The 21,020-nt window shown below is 39.2% G+C and overlaps 2 protein-coding genes across 3 annotated transcripts in view; both read right to left on the minus strand.

Annotated features, from left to right (window-relative positions):
* Positions 1–1,442: 1,442 nt before the first annotated feature.
* Positions 1,443–7,591, minus strand: coq5 (coenzyme Q5, methyltransferase). Its single transcript, XM_085368722.1, has 7 exons — positions 7,411–7,591; positions 5,490–5,639; positions 5,177–5,401; positions 3,345–3,451; positions 3,095–3,183; positions 2,018–2,129; positions 1,443–1,591 (listed from the first exon to the last, which is right to left on the minus strand). Exons 1-7 carry the CDS (start codon positions 7,589–7,591, stop codon positions 1,490–1,492), a joined length of 966 nt encoding a protein of 321 aa, XP_085224848.1. The 3' UTR covers positions 1,443–1,489.
* Positions 7,592–12,969: 5,378 nt separating this feature from the next.
* kremen1 (kringle containing transmembrane protein 1) overlaps positions 12,970–21,020 on the minus strand; it is a 61,358-nt gene continuing 53,307 nt past the window's right edge. Inside the window, exons 6-9 of one of the 2 annotated variants that reach the window (XM_085367501.1) lie at positions 19,946–20,278; positions 15,343–15,582; positions 14,656–14,740; positions 12,970–14,006 (exon numbers count right to left, since the gene is read on the minus strand). In XM_085367501.1, the coding sequence (XP_085223627.1) occupies positions 13,847–14,006; positions 14,656–14,740; positions 15,343–15,582; positions 19,946–20,278 (818 nt within the window). In that variant the 3' untranslated portion in view covers positions 12,970–13,846. Of the gene's footprint in view, positions 14,007–14,655; positions 14,741–15,300; positions 15,583–19,945; positions 20,279–21,020 lie in introns of both variants that reach the window. The other variant, XM_085367500.1, reaches the window with a different exon arrangement.

Here is a 21,020-nt window from a genome sequence, read left to right on the forward strand (position 1 = left end):
ATGAGAGATGCCAGCAACGTGGCAAGCCTTATGCTGGGCTGGGAAGCTATTTGTAGCAATATCTAGACACTGCACAGGTTTTCGTTAAACTTCAGACCAGAGCGAGTGTCTCGGGGTCAATAGATTCAAACATAGAGTGTAGCACTCTACTTAATGTTTGGAAGCCCTTAAAAGTGTATTTTTTTTGTCACTTACCCGATTTCCACAATGAAACATGCTCTATTAAATATCTTTAAAGGTTCTAGCATGTATCAAAAGGCCAAAGGAAAGTAGCTGGAAAAGACTCATCTTTTAAAAGGGTTCCTTATTTGTACTGTGACTTTTCTTTTTGAATGATGCAGTTATAAGTACCGCAGTGTATCCGTTTGAATCGTGCTGTGCATAATACATACTTGCGATATCATTGCTTGTCATTCATGCCTTTCTGTTTGTCCTGCAGACTGTTTTTAATACTGTTTCTATGAAATATACACATTCTCTACACAGAGGAAAACCTGAAATAACCCTATTTATAAGTTAACCCAGTGCTGTAATCAAGTGAGAATCTAATCTTGCCTTTTGCATAGAGATATGTACCTACTGCAAATATAACATTTTGGGGTACTTGAGTCACTATTTAAGTTTTTTTGTTATTGTTTCTAGCACTTAAGATTAAAAAATGTGTACAAAAATTAATATTTTTTAAGAATATAATTATTTTCTGTCATTACTATTACAAATGTTTAAAAAAAAGGCTAGAAATCAATCTGTATATTTCTGTACCTGTATAGCAAACACATTTCATAAATGGAAATATGTTCTCTGAATATTTATTTACTAATATATTTATCTTTAAGCCATGTCTTATGTTCCGAGTGTATGAACATTTGAGTTGCTTTTTATTTTGAGGAAAATCACTAACATGAGACTTTGTATATACATGGTAATTGCACAAAAGACGATTAAATCTTCTCTGACCAAAAAACTGATTTTAAAACTTTAGTACCATACAGTTTTGTAATTAAAGTGTATAAAGATATGTAAAATATACAGTTTTATTCAAGTAACTAATGTTGTGGTGTCCTGCTTTTCATCATGTGCACTCTATATTAATGTTTTCTTATTTTGTGCAAAAAGTCAGTGGTTTAAATTCTAAGAGCTTCATTATAAGGAGTAATTAATGTGCCTTTTGCAGCTTTGGTAATAATCCATTTGGATATTATGATTAGCTTTTTTAGCTTTTATTCATCACCAAAACACATTACCAAAAAAAAAAATCATCTTGTCATTTGTACAAGTACACATACAGTGAGATCTATTAAGAGCAGTTTTCATAATAATTCCTCTGGATTTCATAAATGTTCTCTGACCTTTGGTCATTCTGCAATGAGCAGATGGAAGCCTCAAGCTAGAAAACTCAAGTCTGAAAAATCTGTACAGTCATACTGCAGAGACGCCTGAAACTGACTTTACTTATTCGATATTTTACAGAAGGCATTCGGAGTGCATCTCACAGCTTGAAACCAGAGTGAAGAGCCACAACTCCACCTGTGAAATTGTAGTATTGCACACAATAGAAACCTGCATCTTCAATCATGGATTTGAACTCCTCCTGCAGAGGAAAAAGAACAAGGGGACCAATGACTAACAGTGAATCCACAAAGTGACAGACATGCACACAGCAGTACAGTGTGAATACATAACAAGCTTCAGCTGTTTCTTTTCCAGAGTGGATGTTTAATACTGTGACTGTGCATATAGATCCAATCAGTTAATGTGCACTAAAGACACTGTAACCTCATTTAAATGCTGTCAATTTTTTCTTAGACTAAAAGAGGGTTTAGAAATGTGACAAACAGTGCCAGTACAATCGAGTACTCAGATAAACAAATTCACGCCATTTATCATGAATCAAATCTCTCTTTCAGAAAAAATTATGTGAATGAAAGATCTAAGAAGGGAACTTGAAATTCAGAACTGTAATCAAAGTAAGCGCAGCAATGACAGAAATAAGATACAGACCATAAATCTGCCTTACCTGGCTGGGGAACTTGCGGATGCTCTCTACTAAATACTGATAAGACTTCCAGTCTCCAGCAATAACCTCTCCCAACACTGGGATTATCTGGAAACTGTACGCATCATAAAGCCTGAAAAAGAAAACGGGAATCTCTCAGAACTAGAACCCAGTGTTAGTCTCAAATAACTCCCATAATTACACATTTCACTGAGCTCCTGGACAGTCTGAGGTGCAGCCTGACAGAATTGGATGCACCAAATCATGTCAGGTAAGCATGGGGCTACTCAATAGTATCACTTCCTCCAGGAACTGCCTCGATACTCTCGCCATATGAGACTGAGCTTTTTCGTCACCAGGGGGGAGCCAGGACCCACTGCAACAGTGTGAGGTCTGACACTCGTTTAATCCTGATACCTAATGGCAGTCAGGGTATCTATCATTGGAAGTAGTGCAAGGACTTGGTTTGAGTAGAGTCCATGCATGAGTGGCCTGGGAGATGAGGGCTACTCAGGTGGGCAGGGGTGATTGTGTGTGTGTGTGTGTGTGTGTGATTAACAAACCCCTCTGCTACTTGCTGTTACTTGACCAGATTTATTTCACAGATGTTTAATAAACATTATCCTTTACTCTTGATTTATATGATTTTCCAGAGTTCATTTGTGAATATCATGTATTTATACTTTTCAATAAACTAAAACCTCTAAATCACATGCAATCACAGTTCTAGTGCCTCATTTCACTTTGTGTTGAAATCTGTTGAACTTTAAGTCAACAGTCTGCAAGTCAAACTGATCAATGATCAGCTGATGATTCTCAACTTCTTTTTAAATATCCCAAAACTCCATTTCTACTTAAGTGCATGCATACTATCTTAAAGAGAACCAGAAGAGGGCAGCAAGAGCTCATTTAGTCTGTTACATCTGCAGTTTCAGAAAAAGTCAACTGACTTGTAATTAAGCAATATTCATCACATTATATAAACTTATAAAACCATAAAAGCATCTCTTATAGAGAAAATGAACATTTCAGCAAGACTATTTTTTACAGTATTGATTTATATTACATATGCACTCAAGGCCATCATCTCCTCCTCACCTTACTAACAGGGGATTTGTCACTTTGCTGAACTCTAAGCACATAAACCTGCCGCCAGGTTTCAGGACCCGCAGAGCCTCCTGCAGTGCCTGAAACAGCCAGTTATTAATTTAATGTCAAAGGACACAAAAAAATGTTACTCTAAAAACACAGCTGCTGGATTCATCTCTTATTTAAACTGAGAATAAATTAGTAAAAAATAAAATTTAACTGGAAACAGAAAATAAAAAGACCGTTAAAAGTAACTTACCTGATCTATATGAGTAACGTTTCGAATGCCGAAGGCGATGGTGTATATATCGAACTGGTCGTCATCAAAGGGCAGTTCCTCTGCGTCGCCAACCACCCATGATAGACCTGATACAAAGTGACAAAGGAAAACGCAAACAAGCATGAATTCTGTGGGTTATTGGCAGTTTGCAATTCCTCGTGACAGTTTATGCCAATAGCTCCGCCATAATTACAGTGTATCTGTTCGGGTCATGCATGGCTGAACAGAAATCTCCCACACTTATAATTAAACTGTTTGCATCTCCTGTATCCTGTGTGTCGTTCCCACCACCATGACTTGCAGAATGTTTCAAGCTGAATAGTGGCACAAATTTAATTTACATTTTGTTTTACTTGATCTAAAAGTGTTTACAGTCAAGTTGCAGTGTTTCCACCACTAAAGCTGGATGCTTATATCTGATATCAGTGAACGCAGGTTTTTTTCTTTAAACGCATTTCCGTGCATACGTCTCCTCCGCTCTGGTGTCAGGTTGACATTGTTGTCAAGATTTCACAATCAAATAACTTTTTTCCACTGACGTAAGCCAGGTATACACTGCAATTGTGGCTGTCCCACAAGAAAGACGACCAACGTGAAGGAAATGCTCCAAAACGCAGTTGTACGTAATAGCGAGTTGCCTTTTGTAACAAACCAACCAGTATGATGCAGAAGTTTGGTCTGTACGATGTGTTCAACTGTTCCGGCTCCAGAGAGGATGCAGGTGGGATAAATATCTCAGGAATCACCACCTTGCATCGGAACATGCAATTAAACACGTATAATGATTGGATAGCGTTCTCGAACAACTCCTTTTCCCCATAATACAGTGTCACTGCTGGTGCTCTACCAGTTCTGCATGGTTTCTTTTGAGAACCAGACGATATTTTGACAGGTTTGAGAACCGATTATTATGTAGAGTTACAAGCAGAAGGTAGGGGAATTTCTGTGGGAAGGAAATGATGAAGAGAATCTCTGAATCATTGATATTTTTTTTTGTTTGTTTTTTTAATTGTGACTTAGCCCAAAAGCCACTAACAACTCCAGGTTCAATTTTGGACCACAGCAGTGGTAAACATTTTGGCACTGGCATCAGTCTTTTTTTGGTGGAATTGCATAGAATCTGTCCTATATTGGGCTCCACAGATCCACAAACAAAACTTTTGCTTAACTACCACAACGATCAACTCAATACTGGCATCACTGCGGAGAAGAACAAACCCAAACAGACATTTCTGATTTCAAGAAAGGAGAAAATCTCATTGAGCTGTGGTAGCAAAAACTTCATCTGTATATGTGATCTACTATTTTAGCTATTACCAGGACCACATTTGAATGAATATTTGAGGAACTGCTGCTATGCATCAGACCCAATGAATCAGAAGGTATGACCTTTGGAAACTGTGCACCAAACCTCATTTCTACAAGAGCCATTTCTGAAATCTCACAGACTGTAGGCATTTCAAGTATTATCTCCAGGCTGATGACAATATGTTATAGACATATTAGTGACACTTTTGCACATCTTAAATTAAAAAACAGTATTTTCCACATTAACCTTTTGATTCTGAATGGTTAGTTCTCCTTCTGTCAGACACAAAGCCAGCTTTCATCAATGAAAAGCTGTTGATTTCTCAGTTATAATGCATCTGAGGCTACGTGACACAGCATACATTGCCAGTTTCCTTCAGAACAACTCAGCCAAAGTGAGGCTAAGGCTCCTATTACTGATGAGATCTGTACATGCACAGAATCACAGGGACTGAGTATCCAGCTTGAAGACACTTGAAGCAGTTTTGCATTTAGAAGATTACCAGCAGTGATGCCCAAGCTCTCAGCCTTCTCCTTTCCCACTTTGAGCATCTCTTTGTTGATGTCACAGACAACAGCCGTTGACTCCCGGGGCCCGTCCGTCTCTATCGTGGAGTAGCTGTTGGAAATGTCCTGCAATGACAGCGTCTGGCCGAAGCGTACCGCCCGCCTCTGTTGCCGCTCCCGCTGAGAGCGAACGTACTCCAGGAAACGGAAAGAAATGTCACCTGAAGATCATCACAGGGAATACAGATGTGTATTGCCAGTAGATGTTTCAGTTTGATGTTTCGCAGAAGCGCACACAAACGGTTTTACCTGTTCCACCCGCCACGTCCAGGAGCCGAGCACCAGGCTGCGGATGCATCGCATGCAGCAGCATGTCCTTCCACAGTCGATGAATCCCCAAACTCATGGCATCATTCATTATGTCATACTTCTGTGCCACATTCTCAAAAACTTTATATACTGAAAAAGAAAAAAAAAACAATAAGAAAGAGGTATAGAATAGGGGTAGGATTTATGACGTAACCTATAATATTATCATAGCTACCCTGGACATCAAATATGACATGATACAGTGGTTTAGTGATACAATGCAAAATAGTCCATATATGAAATATCAGTAATCTGTGCAAATGAAATAAAAGAATATCCCCAAAAAGTTTAGAAAGCAGAGCGTTAGTGCGTATGTGTATCACAGTTATTCGTTTTAATGTAGCAGCTCAATGTGAGTGAGTTCCTCCTTCACTTCAAGGTTTGCTGCAAGAGTCCTGACAGCGACTAGAAAGAGAGAGCAGATTTCTCCTGTTTTGGCTTCCCTTCATTGGCTCCCTGTTAAATCCAGAATTGAATTCAAAATCCACCTCCTCACATACAAGGTCTTAAATAATCAGGTCCCATCTTATCTTAATGACCTTGTAGTACCATATCACCCTATTAGAGCACTTCGCTCTCGCTCTGCAGGCTTACTTGTTGTTCCTAGAGTATTTAAAAGTAGAATGGGAGGCAGAGCCTTCAGTTTTCAGGCCCCTCTTCTGTGGAACCAGCTTCCAGTTTGGATTCGGGAGACAGACACTATCTCTACTTTTAAGATTAGGATTAAAACTTTCCTTTTCTCTGTATCTATTATTGTGCGATCTACTGTACAATATAAAGCGCCTTGAGGCGACTTTTGTTGTGATTTGGCGCTATATAAATAAAATTGAATTGAATTGAAGGTCATTTTGTGTATTTTTTATTTTTACCCTCAATAATATGGCAAGCTAATGCACAAGGAGTCAGGAATTACTGACTGCTACAGAGTTGTTATAGTTAGTTTTGTATTTTCTAATTAGATTTTTTCTTCATTGAACTTTTAGTTTTTAAATTCAGTTTAGTTTAGTTATTTTCCAAAGTGGATTTCCTTGTTTCAGGTCTAGTTTTTATTTATTTATTTATTTTAATAAATGTTTAGTTTTAATTTAGTTGTTAGTTTTAGTCCTTTAATTATTATTGTATTAAAGGCATGTATTAGAGGCAAGATTTAGGAAAATTAGTGCAGATATTACAATAAAAACTTATGACAAACTCACAGTGTGTCATAGTATTGTAGACATCTCAATAATAATATAATGTCTTTCGGTGACTAGCAGGCCAAGTTACCAAACTAACAGACACTAAAACTAAGGCCATTACCTCTACATTTTTTTTTTAAAGTTTAGTTTGTTTTCACATCTAGTTTCAGTTTTTAGGTTAGTTCCAGTTGACTGTGATAAAATTGCTCTGCTAAGTCAGCCCAGGTCAAAAGTTTGGGAGACTTTTTGGAATTTTGGAGAGTTATAGAGGTAGGTAGGGTTGGGATGGTTTCACATAAAATATGATGAATATGAATATACTGGGTATAAGATGTTAAATATGGAGCACCCAGGCAGGAGGACAAGAGGAAGACCACAGGGAAGCTTCATGAATGTTATGAAGGAGGAAATGTATATGGGCTGGTATGACAGGATGCTGTGGGATATTAAAGGTGTCACTATGAAAATAATCATAAATAAAGTTGACGGCATCGCACTTTAAACACTTAGAAGTTCACTGAATGTTGCCTCAGACATAAATGGTTAGCCGAATTGTCTAGCAGTTCCTCACGACTCTAAAATGACCTCATATCGCGTGCTTCAAAGTCTGTACATGTCTAGAGAGGCAACGAACTATTAAATGGAGAGATTTTTATATGAAGACTGGCTCCACAGTCGCTCACCTCTTTTCGCCTTCTCTGCTTCCGACACGGTCTCAAAACCAAAATGCGTACTTCTTTCTTCGGCTGATTCGCTAAAACATCGACAGGACGGCCGAGCAGAAACCCCGGCGGCTGTAACGGTGATGTTTCTGTGAGAAAGTCGGATCGCTTGACGGACAAGCAACCTCACGGACGCCGCCATGTTGCCTGACAGTTATGTCACGGGATGTCGTCATTCGTAGGCGACAATGTAGTCTTTTTTTCTAAGTAGCAATATTACAAAAATCTAAATACGTTAGTAATAATAATAATAATAATAATAATAATAATAATAATAATAATAATAGTTTAATGCAGGTTTTGTGAAATTTTCATGTAACACAGGTGAAGGGAAACTTTTATGGTAGCTGGCCAGGCTACATTTTCTCTTTAGCTGCATTTTAGTGTCCTGTGGGGTTCTCCATGCAAATTGCTTTATTGTATAAATTGTATCAGCTAAACCTTTTTCATGGAAAGGATATTGTATCAGAGTGTGTCCTTGTAGTACAGTGTATTAAATATTTGATATTAGATATTTTTTCTCTACGATATGTTTTTGGTTACTTGCTTAAAAAAAGGATATTATTACTCAAATAAGAATCATAACTGTAGGTAAAAATCAATGATACACTCACCGGCATAGATGTGGCATAGATTCAACAAGGTGCTACAAACATTGATCGGAGATTTTGGTCCACATGATACATGATACAGCAGCATCACAAAGTTGATGCAGATTTGTTTGTTGCGCAACTATGATGTAAATCTCCTGTTGTGGTCTAAATCTAAAATATATAGAGACTGTTGATAAATATTATAAAGCTCAAGATTTAAATTTATTTGAAAGCTTGTTTTATTGTTTTTGTTTCATGACATTGTTCTGGTTAGCAAGGCCATTAGGGGGGTTTCATAGTTGACGTTATGCAATCAAACAATTACTGTGTGACCAAAATTTTAAAATAAAAAACTTTATCATAATTTCATTTCATTCACTGAGAAAATATTATTATCCAAGAAGACACAAATACGAAGAGCTGGTTCGGGTTCAGGTTTTTAGGCCTTTCTCAAAGGTCAGTTTGCCAGGGAACTAAACCTCGCAGTATCCATTCAACAGATGAATCAGTGATTTTACTAAATCTGCTTGGTTCTTCTTTTTTATTACTTTTTGTATAAATCATCAGGGGTGAAATGTAATATTTTACTTTTCTGTTGTTGCTCCTAAGTTAAGCTCTTCTTGCCTACTGTGTGTTCTGTTTTGGGATCGCTATTGTTTCTCTTATATTCATTCCTTCTTCAGCACATTTTGAGCATTTTTAAGTTTGTCTCTTATCACTGTTATGCACATGGCATTATGCACATGGCATTCAGTAATACATCTCTTTTAAGTCTGCAGATTTTTCAGAGGTGTTTAGACTCTATTAAAAGTGGTTGAAAATTGTCTCTAACTTAATGAGGAGAAAACAGAAGTCCTTGTTTGTGCCCCCAACAAATTTATGCAGAAAGTAATGGTGACTAGTTCATCAGGAACTTCAGAGTATGTTTTGAGTCAGCTTTCATTTTAGACACTCTGTCTCACTCTTGCTTCTATCATTTAGGGAAAATTGTTAAGTTGAGCTCAGTTGCGTCGCGCTTTGAGCTGGAAATTGGAAATCATCCTTTTATTTCATCATGTCTGGATGATTGTAATTCATTGTTCACGTCTCCTATGAAATCTTAAAGCTCGTCTGCAGGTTGTTTGTACTTACATGTCACACCTTTAAGGTGCACTGGCATCCCATTAACTTTAGAGTTCACTTTAAAATTCTGGTTTTGACTCTTAGAGGTCTCCATGGACAAACGCCAGCTTACATCATAAAACGTTACATCCTTACATGCCCAGGTCATGTGATCAGGGGCCTGCTGGCTGTGCAGCATTTAAGGCCGAGGACTAAAGGAGACAGAGCTTTTGCAGCAGTGGCCTCCCAGTATGGAACGCTCTCCCACTGAGCCTGAGTTCTGTGGATCTGTGATCTCTTTCAAAAAGCAGCTACGTATCCATTTTTTAACTTGCTTTTGGGTAAATTTATTGTTTGGATGTTCTACCACTTTTATTGTAATGCACTTTGTGAGATTTAATGTTTTAAAAAAAAAAATATGTAAAGCATTAAACAGGCCAGCATACCTGTTCATTGAAGTTCATGAGATAGTACTGCAGAGTGAAGTGGGTCAAACAGGCAGGTTCCTCCACGACCAGTCAACTTCTTTCACAGGGATCGTTTTCAGATCTATCAAGTGAGACAAGCTCCTTTACCCTCTAATGCTACATCCCTGCAAATTAACCTGACTTCAGTACCCTGAGTGCAGAAAGTGGCAGGTATTGTCTCCTATTCTTCTCACTTTCTCGTTCTTACAGTAACCAGACACTGTCACCTTTTGTCCCATTGTTGTCTTAATTACTGGTCGACTTGGGTTCAGAGGGATCTGCTTACTCAAGTCTCTTTTCCTTGTCTGTTGACTAGGCTGAGACTTTTCATTGGGACCCAGAGGAGCGATAATAACGTTTAATCTGCACTACGGCTATTGGGAGAAAAAAAAACACTTTCAATGAATACATTCATCCAACAATTTTAGCAACATTTCAGATTATCTGTGGTGTAGAAAGATTATTTTACACACAAGTAGCAAAAAGGATGCCGCTGGTACCAAGCATCAAGGCGAGGATCATTTAGATATCTTATCACCAGTAGAGGGAGTAAGAGGATTGTCTACAGATTGCTTTTTTGTCTGATGTATTGGAATGTTCTTGCTGATCTCCAGAGGACTTTGCATATTAAGACCATTGATAGTCTTAAAATTGCTTATTGTTATGTGCACAGGTGTTTTGCTTTAAAATTTGCTTCATTCAGAAGCCTCAGAGGAGGTTTTTCTTACTCTCAAACAATAGTCAAAAAAACAGGACAGTTCCCGTTTACCACTGAGAGAATGACTTTACCATGAAGTTGCATGCGGCTAACCACCAAATATACAATCCAGATTTCAGCAAAGCCAAGCTTTAAGCAGTTTCAAAGTGAGCAATGATGAAAGGAAAACAGAAACACCTTTCATGAATTAAGAAATCAATGCTGTAAATGTCGCAAGTGTTCCAGCTTATTAAACGCCCCTCTGTGTTCGGTTTTGTTTTTGGATTTTTCTTCCTCGCAGTGTGTTTCCAGTTGTAAAGCTGGACTCCTGCTGTTCCTTCTAAAATGTGCAGGTTGCATGCTTGACCTCATCCCACAGTGGCGCCAATGGCTCACACATGGCACTCCAAATCCTCACTCTTGCGCATGCATCTCCAAACAATCTGGGAGTCATTTCGCATATCTGATAAGTTTTGTGCTTCGTGGAAGAAAAGGCGAAGGCCTGTACACATGTCCCGAGCCTGAATCCAATCAAGGCAAGTAGACTTCAGAAAGTCACACTGCACCTTTAGATTTTCGCACACAAAGCACAGAAAGACTTCAAATGGAAACGGGGAGAATGGGATTAGCTTGATCTGATATTTGCAGCCCATATGCTTTGCAGCAGCTCGGGTATCAGAAATTGAGTTTGATGATGAAATAAACTGTACTGCTGGGGCAGAAGAAAACAGTAGAGTAAGCACAACACAGGTATAAGAAACATGCATACAGTGTTTATTTTGCAACCAGGACACATTAAATAAAACTACAAAGATACTTCACTTATACAAAAGATAGATTATATCCCATTCACATACAAAATAACAATAATTTACTGTATAAATTAAAATTTTCACTATTTTGCTATTTACAATTTGATGAAAACAATGTTTTGGCCTCTTGTGATGACTCAGGGCTTCTGGTGTTGTTTTCATGTTATCGAGCACTACAGGACATTCATATCAACAAAAACAGTTTTGGAGACAAGAAAAAGACTGTTTCCACCGCTCAGAAGACGGCGTGGAATTTTACGACTGACTGGAGGACCGGACAGAAAATGGAAGTTTGCATAATTCACCAGGCTATCCAAACAAATATGCCCTTGTTAGATTTTAACTGTCAGATTTCGTTAGCTTGTGTTTGACTTGAACGCGCATTAATTTCCCATTGCTCTCCGTTTCTCCCCTTCTTTCTACGCTTGGTCAGCTCTGAACATCACAGACCCAGGGGCATGTGCTCTTGTCTTGCAATAATTAACATGAGTTACAGTTGAGAGGACAGGCAAAACATAGCAGAGAGTAACATTTTAGAAAACTTCTGATTGGGAAACAAAAGTTATTCATCTTTTTACGGGTATTAAATTCTGTCTCAGTTCTCGAAAACCATAAATCTTTTGATTTGAATGTCACTGTAATGCTGTGTCATGCATAAAATATAACCTTTCTTTCAAGTGCTCAGGTTGCTGTACAAGTGCGTATTTTTTTTCCTTTTTTTGTCTTTTCACTGAAACAGAGCTGTAAGTGAATAAGTACCATTTCATCTTGTAAGCTGAACCAAAATTAAGTGCTTCAAAGTTAGGATCTTTTTTTATTTTTCTTGCCAGTGAGAAAATAACTCAGCGGCCATCTGCAGAAACCTTGAACATCCAGTCTCACATCAGGAAAGGCCAATTACTATGCCGTTGGTGCATTAGTAGATTCTGACCTTTCACAAGTAGTTAAAATGTCACAGAAAACCATTATAGCTGGAAACCTTCTGTCAGCTTGTGGATAGTACCTTGGGGTGCTTTTGGTTATATTTCTGTCTGACTATATTGTTCGCACTCAACCTTTTGGCCTGAAATCTATATGACAAGTAAAAGCTTGAAGGTCTGCAGCGTTCTGCAGAATTTAGACAATTTACTGGTATCAAAGATTAGAATTTTTTTTTTTTAAAAAGCACTCCACCTTTGAGCTAAAGTAACACAAAAGAACTTTGACAAGTTGCTTAAATGCTTTGCCGAGACACAAAATGAAAGAGCAGTCATAAATATCATCATTCCCACACTGAATTACATAATATACAACAATATTCATCCCCCTGTAATCAAAAGACAACATAATGTGAACAATATGTTCAGTAAACGTCCAAGACTACACATAAGATACACAAATAAGAAACAAAAAAAGCCTTTTAAAGCCTCGTCTGTCATTATATGAAGAGTTCTATCCCAAAAGGCTAAGTGTGTCAAAGAAAATAAATCCACATCAACAAAATCGTGTTAAAAAAACAATGTAAAAGATCCCGTCTGAGATTAATGCTTTCAATCACTGCACAAGACCGGGAGGCATTTTTGACATTTAAGTGGCGGAAACCCTATTCTGGAATGAAACTCTTCATATCTACATGGATTTGTTAAAGAAGTGCAGACTTTTGTGAGGGACACCAGTCCACTTTGTGAAAGAAACAGATGTGCGGAACTGAGTCAAGGGAAGAGGAGATCCTTAAGGCACTTGAACAGCATCAAACCGGAAAGACTCCCACCCACAACCGAGCAGAAAAAGCCCTCAGATCTTCCCGAGCCTCCCTAAATGGCAGTTTGTGAGCAAACTGCACCAACCCCCCAACCCCCCAGCCAGCTAGCTACTTCTCCTCGCCACACAAATCCATGGGCGCTGAGTGAACGAGTGGGCGAACAAGCTCCCTTTCTCGCTGATCTTTTCATTTTGCGGTGACTGATTCGTCCCCAAAGTGCTGTCATATCTACCTTCCGTGTGACATTTCCGCGTCCTGTTTCCCTTTCCTCAGCAAGCCAGGTGTCACGTAAAACATATATTTAAAAAAAACAACAAAAAAATATTAGCAGTTTGAATACAGAATTAAGAACACAAATGAATAAACAACTCTTTGGATGGGAGGATTCTGGATTTTGGCTGAAAATGTTCATCCGCATGAGGCAGTTAAGTTATTAAAAAAAACTGAAGTTTTACAGCATGTGTCATATGTGTATATGTATTAAAGACTCAGTTTCTTCATCCTCTCGTTGATGCTGATGAAGATTCGGCTGCCACTGAAACTGAACTGAGCTGATTTGTTTTTGCACTCCAGCTTTGTCATATTTTCACTAGTGAGCTTGCTGTCCAGAGGGGTTTTTGGAGGTATCTTGATTGGTAGGGTCATCCATGGGTGATGGAAACAGCTTCTTGTATGATAAAAGCATCTTTGAGATTTTCCTCTATCCAATCTTTTATTCTCCTCTCCAAGAGTGGAGTCTTACAGTCCTGCCTGCCCTCCCGCTCCTCTTCGGTGCTGAGCAGGTTAGGAGGGCGTGGCCACTTTGGCACACAGACCATTTAGTAGCATTCACTCAGTCAGTTGTCATTAGCCACTCAGTTGTTGGCTTGTTTGCTTAGCGCCTCAAAGAGTTTCATTGTCTGAGGGCCTGGCATCTGACGGCCCTTGAACAGAATAGTGGCGGGTGGCGGTACTGTTTGGTTAGATGGCAGGACGCAGCAGGAGCACTAGTTGCCCACCAGGGGGCTGAGGTCACCGTGGTGGTTCTTTAGCTTCTTCTTGAACAGGGAGATGGTAGAGGGGCGGTACAGGATGATCCAAGGCTCAGAAGACGCTGTGCTCTGGCTGCAGGTGTCTGAACCACTGACGGTTGGGATGTTTGGAGACCTGAGAGTAGAAATGAAGACGAAGTAAAGACAAAGAAAAGGAATTGCACAAAAGAGAGGGGAAAGGAGAAAAGATGGAAAACAATGAACAGAGATTAATAAAGAGAGTCACAAATGTGTCCTCGATTAATGTCACAGACAGATCCATTAAAACGGTGGTACTAAAGCTCTTGTGTAAGTTTTTACAATTTTTGGGTACTTGTTTAAAAGCCCTCAATATTTTTGGACTCAAAATTATTGTAATTAGTGGTAAACCTTGGCTTTAACTTAAACTTACTATATTTATTGCATTCGTTTTTTAAGGAAAATGGATCCATTTTCAGGGGAAAAATCTTTATATAAATGTTTCTGTGTTTTCACTGAAGGGAAAGGGAAACTATGTTCTACTGGAAGAAAATGTTTAAACAACGTCGTTTTCTTGTTTTTCAATTTTCTGTTCTGTTGATGCTAGGAGATTCTTTGATCGGAAAATTTCTGGCTTTAGTCAAAGTGAAAAAACAGACTTTTGCGGCTCCAGATAAAAATTCTTTACATAAGGACTTGTTCTTTCATCTTCAACCAGTATGGTATGAATATCGTGGCGTACGGGTAAAAGCTTGGAAACGTGATACTTGGCTGATCCGCCACGCCTCGAACATCCTCATACTTACTTGACTGTGACGTGCAGCAGCAGCTTTGCTACCATGGCGATGACAGTCAGTATGAGGAGAGCTGCTAAAGCGTAGATGGTCCACACTAGACAGAGAGCGGAGCACATTAACAAGACATCAGACATCCGATCACGGTAATTAAAACAAACCGCAGCAGACTGAAGAGATTAGCGAGTCAAGAACTATTCAAGCGCTGCTTAATTCAAACTTACACCTGTGAGAAGTTCAGTCAGCTAATTGTCAAGAAATGGCGATACATTATCAGTGCACATCTGTTATCAGCTAGCTGTTTGAGAAAAAGAATTAGGGCTTGGAAAGAATAACATTTGGAGGAAGCAGAAAAGCGCAGAGCACATCAGTCCACCCTGCAAAGTGTTGACTAGATGGCTGATTGGGAAAAGTGGGGACTTCTGAGACAATGACAAGTGAAAACAAGCGTCATGTGGCATTACTTCAATTATGATCATAGGGAGTCACTCTGGGCCAGAGCTTCTAGCAGTATCTCGACAAACCAGAACAATTTTCAAACTTTCAGAGAAACCAGGTCATGCTAAGTGGGAGTTCTTGCTAAGAAACCTCCAACAGCATCCCAGCAGAGGCAGAGAGAGGCGCGGTAAGTGCAGTGTATGACGGATGTTAACATACTAGCGCTGTGGCCGGTGGTCTCGCCGCGTCCAGCCCACTGACCTGGCATGTTGTGCTCCGGTTTACCGGGGCTGGACGTGATCACGTAGAGGATCTGGGACGAACGTCCATTCGTCGTACCGTTAGATTTCTCTGTGACTCCGCCAGCCAGCTGGGGCCCTGCTGTGCTAGACACGTCTTCGTTTTCCTCCTCGTCATCTCGTTCAGACTCTATTGTTCTGGTGTCCTGGCTTTGAAGCGCTCCTTCAGACTCTATTGTTCTAGTGTCCTGGCTTCGGAGTGCTGGGGGGAAAAAGAAACAGACAGTTGAATGTTATTCCTTAAACTATCAGGTGGAGACATGGAACAAATCAAAAGCTTACTATCCCACAGCACCAAGTTGATCTGGTTGTTTCAGTGACTAAAAGATTACTTTGTCAGGTGTGGTGCTAAGAATATTCAATTCTGATGTGAAGTGTCTCACAGCACTGGCATTTCCAAAGAAAACTGCAACTTTCCAACTATTCAGACATAAATGATTGTCCTGTCCTTGAGGTATAAGCAGAGACGTCAACTTTAACAGCAATAAAACTAGTTCTCAGTCCCAAAAGAAAATAATGCATGAATACAATACAACAACATTACTTCCATCCTTTTTCTTAACTGCTTATCCACCTTGGGTCATGGGGAGGCTGGAATACAACCCAGATGACTTTGGTCAAGAGGTAAATTACACCTAGGACAGGTTACCACTTCACCACAGGAGGCAGACAATCACCAGTTAACCTAACACACAAGTCTTTAAACTGTGGCAGAAACTGCAGCACCTGAAACGAACTAACACATCCTCAGGGAGAAGATATAAACTCAGACAGGATTAATATGGACTCAGTGGCCAATATTTATCTCCTCTCTCACATTCTGTCTCACGACGAGTTAAAAACGTTAAAATATCGCTCCCTGCCATATTATAACAGCACACCTGTCTGTAAACTGACACTTTCCCCCCCAGTTTTTAGGTAATGCATCAGTTTTTGTCAGGGAGAATAATGATTGCATGCTCTTTGTGGTAAAAACTAATTTCATTCAGGACCACTATAGCCAGAAGAGCACTGGGATTTCAATATCCAGTTTTCAGTTGATGACCAGCTCAATTCTGCGACCTTCCCATCCATTCATGTGCTTACATTTAAAGCCAGAGGAGGGCAGGGTGGAGCAACTAAATGCAGAACAACACAGCAGGGATCAATGATAACACATGACATATTACACTGATATGACATTGATAATGTTAGGTACAGAATGAAAAAGGGTGGAAAGCGGGTTGCAAAGCTGCTTGCACCTGTGTAGCAACTGTAGGAAGACTGAATAAGTCCAATATTGAAGGTGAATAAGGGTATCAGCTGACACTGAGATCAGCTGATCTGCTAGGACTGTGACTAAGCTTGAGTTTTGGCCTGTCTGAACTAAATCACTGTGCTGAATTTGTTCGACACAGTGATTTCTGATCACGCTACTGCTGTTTTGCACACTGATGAGCTCTTTTTGATATAATACAAATCTGATCTGACGCATTTAATTTGTCAGTAGCAACAAAACAAGCAACGTTAACGGAAGGCAGATCACATCTCGCTATATCAGCGAGTTTTTATGAAGTCCTCCATCATTTGCATTTAATCATTTGTGAAAATGTCACCCTTTAGCCACAATAAGAAAAGGCTAGAAGGAGCTTTTGATAAGATAGGAGAGGAAAACGACTTTCATTATTCAAGAAAATCTTTTATTCATCTGGAAATATATAAATCATTTATCAGTTTTAGTAGTAAAATTACTCCTTGGTTGTTATTATAACTTAGCTTTACTGCCCTTACTAGATTACAGCTCTGTGTAATGTAACATCCCGTGTCTTCACAATGAAGTGATGAATGTAGCGTCGAATGCAGAAGAGGGAAATGTTATGCCATGTCACTGTAATTTCTACAAGTTAAGGGCATCGATCACTTAACACTCCTTTAATTATTCCATTGTATAAACTGGGCTGCAGCAAGCATGAGGTAATATTATACTACTTCATGCTGATCATGTTGTTGAAAGTATATACAGCAGAGGCACGAGTGAATATTTAATACTAACTGCATTTGTTAAGAAACAGATGGAGTTTGCAAAAACACCCAAGCGTGCTATAAACATGTGGTGCTGAGAACTTTTTTTTAAAATTCAAGACATGATTCAAAAAGTGTTTGCAATAAATTCTGTTTGCTTTAACCTGCTTACAGCTCCAGATGGGCAGAGTTTGCTTCATAAAACAACAGTGCCAGGGAGCATGGACTATTTCAGCTCATTTATGGGCTCCCAGAGGAAAGCAATATCCTAAATGAGATCTCCTCTGCCTTTCATTTACGTCTCCTAAACATAGTTGCGATTTATTTAAAATCACTGTGTGATTTTAAGAAATGTTCTCGTCCTCCGTGTGAAATGTTGCCGCTGAGAAACAAACTGTGCAGTGTTTCAGTCTCACACTGATATTTATGAGTGTCACTTGGGTCTTTTATTATTTTTCTTACATGTTAAGGTTTGAGTCATTATGCTGCAATTGTAATCATCCGCAGATGAGATATTGTGCTTTACTTAGATGCTTAGAGCAGATGTCTGTGAATATCAGAAATTAGATTTAAAGAATTAAAACTTTTAGACACAGTCACAAAACATCAAAAGATTAAGCACACGTATGAAGAAACAGAATAAATGACTTAAGTTATAAATTGAGAAAAAACATTTTTTTTAAGCATATTTAACTTCAGGTGACTTAGTAAGGACCTAGCCATCTCTAACAATTTGAAACAGTCCAATGGAAATGATAGTTTCCACAACTCTCCACTGACTGCTCCATTGGCAGTGCAGAATAAACTTTCCAATATGTGAGTAATGGTCGAACCAAAAGCATATTTCATTCGGGAATACCAGTGTTCAACTGCAGAAATTTATATCTGGTGGCATGGATATGTTCTGGAGACTAATTAAGTCAGAAATAAAACACAAGCTGGGTTGCAAAGAGGCTTGCAGATATGCAGCAACTATGGGCTACGACAGCTGCTGGCATGTGGGTTGGGACTGACGTCAACTTATTTGCTGGGAACTGCAGTTAAGCTTGACTTTGTGGCCTTCCAACTAACCAACTCAGGCTCAAGTTATTTTTTAAATACCCCAGTATGTTCAACAAATTATTAACTTTACATTAAACACATGACATGTACTGTGCAGTTCTTTTATATTGCTTCTCATGAATCTTCTGTACATTTATTTATCTTATTTCACATCACCTCGCCTCTTCCACTGCTGAGGTGCTTCGAGTTTCTCAGCTGCGTGAACTACTTTCAAATATCGATTATTCCAGGACTGTTCCACTCTTTTATGAATGCTGGTCAGATGTTAAACCAGCATGGGTTTTTTTTTCTTTTTCACGTAATTGCTCAACCTGGCTGTGATGTTCCCAGAACTGCCCACATGTTTCCCATTTGCAAACAAAATGCCATGCTTCAAACCCAGTCACAGCTGAAATGTGCTGTCACTGTCATCTGAGAGCGTTTATCCTCAAATTACAGATCCAACCGCTCAGCCTGCCACCAAGGAGATATTAAACGTATATGGTGCTGACACTGTCTGCTTTCTATTTGTACCTCAGTCACTATGTGTTTTTATCTATATAGTTCTGTTTGAAAAACAAAAAAACAACTACTTAATTCAGGAGGTGACCTTTTCTCATAACCCATCTCAGATTGCATTTCTGGAATAGACTATACCTCCCGCAAAACAAGATCCATGCCATGAGAAAGGATCGTGCCTGTCTGAGGGTCAGAGGATTTTGACCTTCCAATATTGTTTTTACTGTAATGCCAGCAGGCAAAGAAAAATGACACAGAATTACAGATGGAGGGAGAGAGGGAGGGGCGGCTGGAGACTGCCTCTTAATGTGAGCTTGAATGTCACCTACAGTGAATTATATCAGGGTGTGCTTTGCTCATTCCTGCAGAAATTAATCTATTAAATCATTTCTGGTGCTTTCAGACTATTCATGAGAGAACATAACACAAAAAAACAAGGTTTTTTTTTATTCCACATGAATCCTTATACATTATTTGCATTAGCCTGGGAGGAATAAAATTACTTTGAAGTCCTCTGAGCTGTAGTTTCTTAGAAATGCATCCACTAGACAATGAAATCGGCATATCAGAAGCCGTAATGCACACGATGGTTGTATTTTTTATGTAGGTGGCATAAAAACTTTCAGTGCAATTTAGCAGAGAACACACTCTGGGTGAGCACTCTGCAGCAGCTTGATAAGAGACCGAGTTCCTAGAAAAACAGAACACATTTAAATATGCAATATCACCCGGGGCTGTGAGACATTGACTAGCAAATGAAAAGAGAAAAGGGCCTGCCAAAGCCATGACAACTGCCTAACCACAACTAACAGGTGTTGCTTTACTAAACTAGGGATGCTATGCAAAACTCTATCATAGTGCTAGCCAGCCAGCCAGCCACGCAAATGAGGGTTCTTACTTTGTTTGCAAAGTGTTATGAATGAAGGCAGGCTGAGCACAGAAGCTATAATGAAGGAAAACATCACAATAGGTGAGACATTTCAGAAAATCTGGTGAGCTCTCACCTTGGTAAAGAAGAGCAAATCCCTTGGCCTGGTTGGTTCGGTCAGAGTAGAAGTACAGTATGACAAAGTCGCCCGTGATGTTTACCAGATCCCGCGGAGGGCTTCGCCAGTCGAAGCGGGCCACCACTTGATTTGTGTAGCCATCCAATAGCTCCACCATGTCGGTCTGGTCGGAGATGTCAAAGAAGGTGAAATTGAAGAGGATGGCCGAAGATCCAGGGACCTGGATAGTCCAGTAGCAAACACGCCCAGCCCCGTATTTGTCAGGGAAGTCAGGGGAGTAGATCACTCCTGATGGAGAAGTGTAGTTCCCACCACAGGCCCCCACTCGGGCTGAAAAAAGAGCAGTAAAAAAATGCCTGTGTTATTAGTTTAAAGATTAAAAGTTGTGGAGATGGATGACATCTGGACTTGTGATCATGCTGTACATGACTTTTTGTGATTGATCAGACACAAAGGACAGACATGTCCTTTGATTTTTAGCACCACAACAAAACACCATAGCTGTGGTATCTGATTTATTAAACTCAAGCTGATTTAGATTCATAATTTAATTCAAAGCATCTTTACAAGATTCAGCCTAAAAACAGCCTGAAGAAGAATGTGGTTTAACTGAAGAGTATGTGAGTATTAAAAACAAGAAATAGGATTCACGCATAACCAGCAACAAAGCTTCTGGAAAATGAGCCTAACTGGACATAACATATGAATAAATGTTATGCAAGAAACATGTTTTTGAATGGACCAAAAAAAACCTTTTCAGGAGACTGAAATATAGGTGGTCTGAGAGAAAACTAGACTGCTGAGCCTTTGGGCTTTAATTTCAGGCTGTACAAAACCTGATCTTTGATAGCAGATTTTGTCAGTCAAAAGTCTTTTCAGAGCAGATCCTGTCTTTGATGGCATGGCGGTATGGGTTTAGAATAAAGAAGAGCTAGCTGCAGGCAGGGTTACTAATTTTAAAATTGTAGGTGTGTTGTGTTCTGACTTCTTACAGCTTTACGATGATAAAAGAAATGAGCTGTCCCCAAATCAGATTTGTACAAAATAAAACTAGACTAAATGTTTGAAAATG

This window comes from Diplotaxodon limnothrissa, linkage group LG12 (genome assembly GCF_057381915.1).
Source record: "Diplotaxodon limnothrissa isolate DT_005_m linkage group LG12, D_limnothrissa_male_GT1.1, whole genome shotgun sequence".
In the NCBI taxonomy this organism is placed as follows: Eukaryota; Metazoa; Chordata; class Actinopteri; order Cichliformes; family Cichlidae; genus Diplotaxodon; species Diplotaxodon limnothrissa.

Excerpts from the sequence above, each read along its gene's own strand:
- coq5 (XM_085368722.1), bottom strand. The coding sequence starts at position 7,591 with ATGGCGGCGTCCGTGAGGTTGCTTGTCCGTCAAGCGATCCGACTTTCT. Across the intron at positions 3,452-5,176 it reads GAGCTTGGGCATCACTGCTG|GTCTATCATGGGTGGTTGGC; the intron begins GTAATCTTCTAA and ends ACTTTGTATCAG. Across the intron at positions 2,130-3,094 it reads ACAAATCCCCTGTTAGTAAG|GCTTTATGATGCGTACAGTT; the intron begins GTGAGGAGGAGA and ends TTTCTTTTTCAG.